Source organism: Megalobrama amblycephala, linkage group LG16, assembly GCF_018812025.1.
Source record: "Megalobrama amblycephala isolate DHTTF-2021 linkage group LG16, ASM1881202v1, whole genome shotgun sequence".
In the NCBI taxonomy this organism is placed as follows: domain Eukaryota; kingdom Metazoa; phylum Chordata; class Actinopteri; order Cypriniformes; family Xenocyprididae; genus Megalobrama; species Megalobrama amblycephala.
Window position 1 is genome coordinate 23,260,274 of NC_063059.1, and position 9,405 is coordinate 23,269,678.

General features: G+C 40.3%; 1 protein-coding gene across 3 annotated transcripts; it reads left to right on the top strand.

Annotated features, from left to right (window-relative positions):
- The first annotated feature begins 1,108 nt into the window (after positions 1-1,108).
- On the top strand, positions 1,109-7,739 carry LOC125248821 (E3 ubiquitin-protein ligase CBL-like). 3 transcript variants are annotated; one of them, XM_048160952.1, is made up of 11 exons: positions 1,109-1,548; positions 1,684-1,771; positions 1,853-1,984; positions 2,072-2,296; positions 2,594-2,725; positions 2,896-3,264; positions 3,357-3,448; positions 4,427-4,579; positions 4,671-4,777; positions 4,865-5,071; positions 5,772-7,739. In XM_048160952.1, exons 1-11 carry the CDS (start codon positions 1,376-1,378, stop codon positions 6,041-6,043), a joined length of 1,950 nt encoding a protein of 649 aa, XP_048016909.1. In that variant the 5' UTR covers positions 1,109-1,375; the 3' UTR covers positions 6,044-7,739. The 3 variants fall into 3 exon arrangements, with proteins under 3 accessions (XP_048016909.1, XP_048016907.1, XP_048016908.1); XM_048160950.1 differs by having other exon boundaries at positions 1,118-1,548; positions 4,668-4,777; XM_048160951.1 differs by having other exon boundaries at positions 1,122-1,548; positions 4,668-4,777; positions 5,775-7,739.
- Positions 7,740-9,405: the final 1,666 nt, after the last annotated feature.

A 9,405-nucleotide genomic window follows, 5' to 3' on the forward strand; every position in this document is an offset into this window, starting at 1 on the left:
TTCATTCATTCATTCAGGCATGATTTTATAACATCATATATCAACATAGTGCAAAATGGTATTAAAATTGTGTAGAAGCCGTTGCTTTGCTATGAGAAAGAATGTCCGGAAAAATAAATTTCATCGATGTCATTCAGAGTAACCAATATAAAGGGACCATTTTGGATCAAGTCATGCGATCAATATCATGTGACAGGATGTGACATCGTTCAGAGACCTGCAAAGGACCACATGGTCCTGAAGCAAAGTAACTAACTCTCTCTTAACTACTTGAAAAAAATCTTGTTTTCACTTGCTCTTACGCATGTCCCGAAACATCAGGTCATTCGGTACAACCGCTATAAAACATGGAAAATGTTGTATATTTTAAAAACTTGTATTAAATATAAAATGTTTGATTGTCCTTTTGCTAGCTAGCTAGCTAGATATCAGCCTGTTAACATTGTTTAAAAAATATCGTTATTCGGTAAAACCGAAATTTTGGTTAAAACTAATGACTTTTTTGGTGACAAAATTTGTCCATCCTGTAAAACATGACAAAATCAGTGTTAATTGACTATAAAAACCCCATAATATCAATAGCACTTAATAAAACTTAAAAATTAATTATATCTCCATTGTTGTTTTTTTTTGTTTTGTTTTTTACAGTTAAAAACCTTATTCGTCAATAACTTGAATATGTAAACAGTCAATGTATCAAAAAAAAAAAAAAGATCAGAGCCTCTGCTTTTAAACATTCATTCTTTTTTTGATCAACACTTGGATGTGGGTATATTTCATTAAGAAACATTTCAAACAAAAAAGACTTTGTCCAGATAGGATTGAGAATGATCAAAATATAGATTGAGAAGATCGAGTCCATTAACATACCCAAAGTTTTTGTTTTTCAGTTCATTTTTTATATATATATATATATATATATATATATATATATATATATATATATATATATATACACACATACACATACACATACACACACATATATATATATATATATATATATATATATATATATATATATGTGTGTGTGTGTCTTTGGGCTCCAGCCATTGAACACTTAAATGAAGTGTTTTTCATTTAAACGTGTTCATGGCATCAGCAGTGTTATAGCAGCATTATCTGCAACTCTTACACAAACAGTGACAGGAGTTACATGGGACAATGCACCGTTAGTCGCTTGATTTCCCCCTCTGAGTGGACCGGAGGACCGCATGGTACCTCCCATCAATAGATGTATTGTAAAAGTACCATGATGTCACAAGTGCTCTCATTGCAAAGAAAAGCAATCATATGACCACCCCTAATGCATTGAGACTGTTTCTCAGCGATGGCTTGATCTGACACTGTTAGATTGTCCTGTTTCTTTTATCTCATGTCGAAAGTGTCACGTTTTGCTCTTGGTTACAGCTATATCTTCAGACTGAGCTGTACGCGACTCGGCCAGTGGGCTATCGGTTACGTCACAGCTGATGGGAACATCTTGCAGACCATTCCTCATAACAAACCCCTCTTCCAGGCCCTCATCGATGGCTTTAGGGAAGGATTGTAAGTCAAAACAGAGGTTCAAATTAAGCACAGAGAACATCCATTCACACATTTAGATGCGTAATGAAGCATCATGTCACACTTTATTTCTCTCGGATCTTAAGTGTGTCTTACAGACTGTTTATCCCTGTTTAGCTACCTTTTCCCCGATGGCCGCACTCAGAACCCTGACCTCACAGGGCTGTGTGAGCCCTCGCCTCAAGACCATATCAAAGTCACACAGGTCTGTTTTTGTTTTAATTATATCAGTCAGCCACCTAAATCTTGAATCATTTGGATAATACCTATCTTTCATCTCCTACAGGAGCAATATGAGCTCTACTGTGAGATGGGCTCTACCTTCCAGCTGTGTAAGATCTGTGCTGAGAATGACAAGGATGTGAAGATTGAGCCCTGCGGCCACCTCATGTGCACTTCCTGTCTTACAGCCTGGCAGGTAAACCTGAAGAGCCTTCAGCCATCATCTGTTTGGACACACATGCCATGTTTTCTTCACTCACGGGTTCTTTTCTCTTCATTTTAGGAATCAGAAGGTCAGGGTTGCCCGTTCTGCCGCTGTGAAATTAAGGGCACCGAGCCCATCGTTGTTGACCCCTTTGATCCCAAGGACCCCAATAGCGGAGGCTCCTACGGAGGCTGCAGGGGCACGTATGGAGCCGAGGGAGCCCCTTCGCCCAGCTACGACGATGACGATGATGATCGTTTGGAGGACTCACCTTTCATGATTAGCAAGCTGGTCGGTTCTAAAGTGAGAATAACTTTATCTCCTTATGATGTTATGGACCATTCAGCTTTGCTAAACCTGCAAAAAGATGTCATCTTCTACACCTTAACCTGTTTTTCAATGAACAGAATTGATTCAGCTGTCACCTGCCTCAGTAAATATTATTTTTTTAATGTGTAAGGCTTCTGTTTTGAAGTTTAATATAGGAATTCCATCAAATCCAAACCAAATAACTTTTCCTGCAGGCTCTGAAATGTTGGCTTGAGTATTTAGCATCAGTAATCTGTATTGATGTATGCTGAATGGTTTGGCTTGTTTCAGGTGGAGAGGCCACCCTCACCGCTGTCAATCGCCCCTCAGGCAGTCGTTCCCCCAGTACCTCCTCGGCTGGATCTGCTTCCTCTCAGACCCACCAACCCTCCCGGGGCCTCTAGTCCAGGGGCCACATCCAAGGTAAATGCACTAGCATGGAATGTTTCGGCAAGTTTTTTTTACTCTCGGTACTGCAGTTTGGAATGTATTAAGCATTTTTAGATGGAAATTTTAGAGTTAGGATTAGCAGAACACTGCTTGATGTTCTGGTGCTATTGCAGTTTTTGATGTCTAGTTTATCCATAATCCAGGCCCCATCCCATCACAAGGACAAGCCATTACCGCTGCCCCCGACTCTAAGGGACCTGCCGCCGCCTCCTCCCCCAGACCGACCTCCACCTACCGGCTCTGACAACCGGCTCCCGAGACGCCCTCTTCCCAGTACGCCCGGAGAACCTTCTCGGGACAAACTGCCTCCTGCCCCTCCTAACCGCAACATGCCGGACTGGAACTCCCGGCCCGTACCCAAAGCCCCATCACAGCCACCAGCAAGCGGAGACTCCCGTGGATCTCGAGAACTCTCTAACCGACACTCTCTGCCTCTCCAACTTCCTTCCACGCTCGACGCCAGAGCCGAAGGCCCGCGAAACAATGGTCCCCCCAGCCTCGACCACCAGCTGGTGAGGACACGCATGCCATATTTACACATTGACATAAGCTGAATCCTGAGAGATATATATATTAATCTAACCTTCATGTGCTTCATATGCAGAGTTTTGTATCATCCAGTTCTGGGTCGGAGTACGACAGCCCAAAAGTAAAGCCATCTGCTTCGGCTAATGCCATCTATTCTTTGGCAATCAGGTAGGTGCCACAAAGCCAACATAAAAACTAGCGCTGCATCATATATATTGAAATAAAACCTAAATCATGATAAATGGTTAATGCGATTAGTCAATCGCTTGGTGCAATTTAGTTAATTAAATGCACTGCTGGTCATTTTATTTTTGTATTAAAAATTAGGTACACAGAAGTCACGGTTCAGTACATACCTCGGTTTTGGGGTCACTGTTCGGTATGATTTTGGCACAATAGGAAAAATGGTCATACTTAAGCTTGGAAAGACGCATTCAATGTGTGCGCACTACCTAGTGGACTTTTTTTCAAACGTTTAAATCATCTGCTCACATAGGGATGATCACTTCCATTTGGAACTTTCCCCGTGAGCCGTTGGGTACAAATACTCATACCGTTACACCCCTAGACGAATACATGTACCATTAACACCCCTATTAAATACTCCATTTTATTTTACAATTTATAATTGCTGTCTTATATTGTTTAATGTTTTTTAATCACAATACAAAACTTTATTTTATAGTCATATTGAATGGTCAAAAGCAGTTTTTTATTAATATTATTATTATTCTGTTGACTTTATGGTTTTTGAGAGGTTTGAATTTGTTCTTGTTAAGAGTGAAGCCAAATGTGTAAACCAAAATTTAGTTTTTTTTCCCCCAATTGTTCAACATTAAAAGGAACTCAGAGAAAGTCGTCAAAGTAATTTTTCAGCATTTTAAAAAATTGTACATTTTCTCTGCACTCCCTAACAAAATCGTTCTAGAATTACTCATTCTTTCCAAACAGAAGCTTTTCAAGTCAACTGATAAAATTTCCTGTGTTTTTTCATATTGCAGAATAAATTGCAGACAATCCCCAAATATTGCAATGTCCATTTGTTCATGTTGCAATGATAAAAACACCCCCTAACTTCCTGCACTATAAACCTGTTAGTTAAGCAAGAGGTCACATGTATGTTGACTCTTTCTCCTGTCCTGACAGGCCTCTCCCAGCAGTTAAGGCTCAGACAGGGGAGGACGCCTCTGAGAACGATGAGGAGTCGGAGTACATGACTCCATCTTCTCGACCAGTGCTGCCCTCTGCTGCGGGGGAGGCTGTGCCCAGGCCACCTCTTCCACTTTCTCTCAGTCCCAGGTAAAGTTAATTCACCAGCCATGGAGGTGCAGAGACACATTTACAATCTCTGTCAGTGTACTAAACCTCACCATTTAACTCTCTCTAGAAGTGTACTCACTGAAATGGAGTCAGAAAGCCCACAGATGTATGAAGCCATGTACAATATCCAAGCCCAGGCCCTCACCACCTCTGGACCACAGCAGGCCAGAGACTCAGGTACTGTGATGTGTGAAGATCTTCATCTTCATACAGACAGTCTGCCAGTATATTCTGCAATGTGAAATACTGTGTGTCCTTGTTCAGATTACTCTGAATTGCCTCCTTTGACCTGCACTAATGGCCTGAGGGATCCTATTGGTGCATGTGGTGAGGAGGAGGAGGAGAACAGCTATGACTACCCCAAGCCCCATCTACCTGCCAATCTAGCCCGACGCACGCTTTCAGATATTAACCCCACATCCTCAGCCTTCAGCCGCCTTTCCATAGACAGTGAGCTTGGCGCAGCATCAAGTAAGTGTTATTTTTATTTGCTTATCTGTGTTTGTCTGTGTGTTCTTGTATATATGGTTTTTGAGGACACAAATTTGTATAATGACATGGGTATTACACCGTAAACATGGTTTATGAGGACACTTCCTGTGTCCTCAAACCAAATGGCTTAAAAAACATACTAAACAATGTTTTTATGAAACTTAAAAAGTACCAAAAATGTTCTGTGATGGGTAGGGTTAGTGTAGGGGCATAGAATATACAGTTTGTACGATATAAAAACCATTACACCTATGTAGAGTCCCCGTAAACCATATATACAAGTGTGTGTGTTTGTGTAATATTTTGAATATCAGGGTTCAATTAAATTTTCGTTAAATTTTAGGGTTTTTTGTGTGTGTTACTCATTTTAATTTTTTCATATGTAGGCATAATTTGTTTTTGTCTACAAAAACGTTTCATAAAACGTTTTTTTAGATCACGAGGAAAGTCATCAGTCAGTCAAGTATCCAATCTTTTGATTTATATTGTTTAAAAAAAAAAAAAAAGTTTAAATTATATTTACAGAGTAAATATAGCACTGTATCATTTCCGTTTTCCACCTATATTTATTTTAGATCATATTTCAACCCCATGAGAGTGTCATGGTTTGCAATGTGATCATTATCTCAGACTTCAGTGTGTAAATATAGACCGAATTCTTATTCTAAATTGTCTTCAGCAGTCCTGGACCCCTCCGAAGCCCCCGAGCGGCCTCCTAAGCCTCTTCCTCGTCGCATCAACTCCGATCGCAGGCCCAGCCCGGTTCCCCCCGGAGCGAGTCCAGGGCCCAGCCAGCAGATCAGCAGCGAGATTGAGCACCTCTTGAGCCAGGGCTACTCCCATCAGGACATCCAAAAAGCCCTTATGATTGCACAGAACAATATTGAGATGGCCAAGAACATCCTGAGAGAGTTTGTGTCCATCCCTTCTACTGCACATATCTTAACATAACGAAACTTCTCTGAACGCCCAGTCTCGGCCCGGCCACACTCATCTCGCATTCATCTCGGACTCCAGAAGAGAGGAGCGCATACTTGCGTACTCTAGCTCTAGTGATGACGAGAGCCCTTTCTCCGTAACGCTTCTCGGAAGAGTGAGGGGTTCTTTGCGACCGCTTCTTCAGCCTGAAGGCAACACGTGTCCCCTGAGGCTTAACGAGGACAAAAACAAAAAAAGACAAAAACTTGTATGTGTTTATATATGATTTAATATATAAATCAGAATATTGAGTATAGTTAATATATACACGTATGTTGGAGAGGGTCAGGGTTTGCTGCAGAGATCAGGGTGTGTGAAGTATTAGGCCTCGGAGTTCGGATAGCTAAAGGGAGTTCAGTTAAACAGCAGACTGCAGCCGAGCATTTTCTTTTGTGAAAAAATGGCCTTTACTTGTGTCGCTTCGGTACATTTTTGTTTTCGAGTGTGTAATTTTCATTTCCGTCTGTCTAGTAGCATGCCGTACGTGTCGGTCCCCACAGCGCAGCTGCCCATTTCAGAGATACCGGTCAGCCCAAAGCAACCCGTTCTCCGCCTGACCTTGACCTCCAGGGTACTGTGTGAACAATTTTTTTTTTTTTAAGGTGCGTGGTGGCGGCTGGCATCGGAAATGGGCTCTCCGTCAGCCTTGATACATCTGTGTAGCATTACTGTAACTGTACTGTACCATGAATTTCACTTCTCAAATGTTTAAGGACAGCCAGTCCTTCAGATTCCCAGTAGGAACATGCTGATGAAGGGTACACGCATCTGATGTCAGGGGACATGTAACCTTGTTTGCTCTAATCTGAATGTGTCATTAATATGGTGGTCTCCGACAGACTTTTGTGAAGTAGTGTGTTTACTAAAGATAGTGTTTTCTAACAGATTATGGGGCGACAGGTTGGACACAAAGTGAATCCGCTTAATCATAAAAAAAAAGAAGTATTTGCTTATAAAGGTCCAAAGCCTGGCCAAGTTTCTGTATTCGGTGGGGACTAAAATCACTCTTGGGGAGCTTTGGACTTTTGTATGAAGCTGTTCATCTTAGAAACCATTTCATTTGATCACCTTAATATATTGTTATTATTAATGTTATTATTATTATTATTATTATTATTATTATTTGATTTATTGTTATTAATACAGAAGTGCTTTACTGCTGCTATTATTGTTAGTGCTAAACAATTAAGCCTTAAATGTACATTTGTGAATACTGTGTTTAACCCATTTTAAAGTGACAGTATCGGTTGTGTGTAATTTGGTAATGTAGCATACTTGAAATCAGAAGCAACTTGCGCAGGTGTGAGCCCTGCTGGGGGTTTTCCCCCAGTCTGTGTGTATGTGTGTGTTTGTGCGCGCATGGGACGTCTGTTTTCATCCAGGTACGTTGCGGTTTGCTTGAAATACATGCGTTTATCGAAATGGTGAAATGTGTCACGGGGCTCATCGCGGAAGGCCTTATGTTCTTTTCTTGTCCTACGAGGCTTTGGTGTTTACCCTGTCAGCGATCGGATCGATCTTTCAGTGGCAGCCCTTTTCAAGCCATGATCGCAGTGCCCATAGTCCGCCTGCTGTTAGGGAGAAGGTTCTTCCCAATCTCCCCTTTGTACTCAGGAATATAGTACATTTGAACAGAATCTACATTAGTGACTCCGTACTTTTAAACCAGTGCAAGTCTGTCTCGTAATCAGGGTTAAAACAATTCTAGACTACTTCAAAATCACTCTCAATGACATCGGCATCGTTTACTAACTCTCATGTTTTTTTCCCCCCTCTGTGACTGTTTTTTGTTCATACAATGAAAGTCAGTGGGGTCTAAAATGAAATTGGTCCCCATTGACTTTCATTGTATGGACAAAAAGCACTTCTTATACAGGTTTGGAATGACAGAGGCTGAGTAAATGATGTAATTTTAATTTTTGGGTGAATCATCCCTTTCATTTTTCAAGTTATTGCACCAGCACATTTGAATGCACTAGTAATCCATTAAAGTGAGTCTGAGTCTCTCATGTGGGACTCAAGGACTCTTGATTGATGTCACCGACATCAAAACTGGCCCAGTTTATTCCCTACTAGCCCCTAGTGTTTTTGAGAGTGTTGCACTGGGATTGCAGGTACTTCCACGTCTCAGTCTTGTAGGTACACACACAACCTTGAGAGCTTACGATCAGGCGAGCTGTTTATTTACGTTGTAGGCTGATAACTCTTTGTAGTTTCTGTTGCCTTGAAGCATATGATGGTTTAATACTGATTTTTTTTTTTTTTTTTTTACCGCACCATATGAAGTCTAGAGATGAGAAGGTGATACACTTTTTTTTTTTTTTTTTTTTTTTTAATCATTTCATTTTACTGTACTACTATTTCTTGATATTGGTGTGTGATGGACGTGTGTGAGTTTGTGTGTACAATATTTGGCACAGTGTACCAATTTGTGCTATGATACTGTCACTTTAAAAGCAAAAGCGTGTAAAGTTACTTATACATAGAATACGTGGAAATGGCAATGTTTTATTTCATTTTGCATTCCTGTACATGTCAGAATTTTATTTTGTTTACTGATGTGAATATTACTGTGAGCAGTGCCATATGTTTAGATGTCTGTAATTTTGTTCTGCTACCCAGAAAAAGGCCTTGTTAAAGTGTAAAGAGTGAATGATATCCCTCATGATTTTTTTGGAAAACGTTTCCATTGTCGCTTCTTTGGCTTGGTCAGTGACATCATAGTGAATATCTGTCCGTTTACTAGAATGTCTCGAATCAGACCACAAGAGGGAGCTCTCTCCTCATTTTGCCATAACTTGCCTGAGTATTTCAGGGTTTCTTTCTTTTGTGCTAATTCTCATATCACTTTGGAAGTATGCACAGCGCTATACTGTTAATTAAAACAATAGAACAAATATCATGCTCTCCTGTTTGTTTTTTGTTTTTTTGTTTTTCATTGAGGCAGGGCGCGGGGGGTTAAATAATATCATTTTTTTAATAAAAATCTCACCACTTGCGGTTGAATAAGTGGTAGTTTATTAAGAACTATTCCAGGCATTTTTCCCCATTCTCTGGCCAGAAGGTTTACTTGAGAATATTGTTTCAATACTTTTCCCTCTGTCATCAATTTCACTTTCCATATGGTTGGTTTGTATCACTTTAAGAATTTGGCTATTTTTTTGTTAATGACATCATCCTCCAGGATTGTCTTTTTTTATTGGGAAAACAACTACGTAAACATCAGTATTAATAATGAATAGAATGGAAAGTTTAAGTAACGTTACCCATAGTGCACTATATGGAGAATAGGGAACGATCAAAGAATACACTAACAAGAAGCGACACTTAAAGGT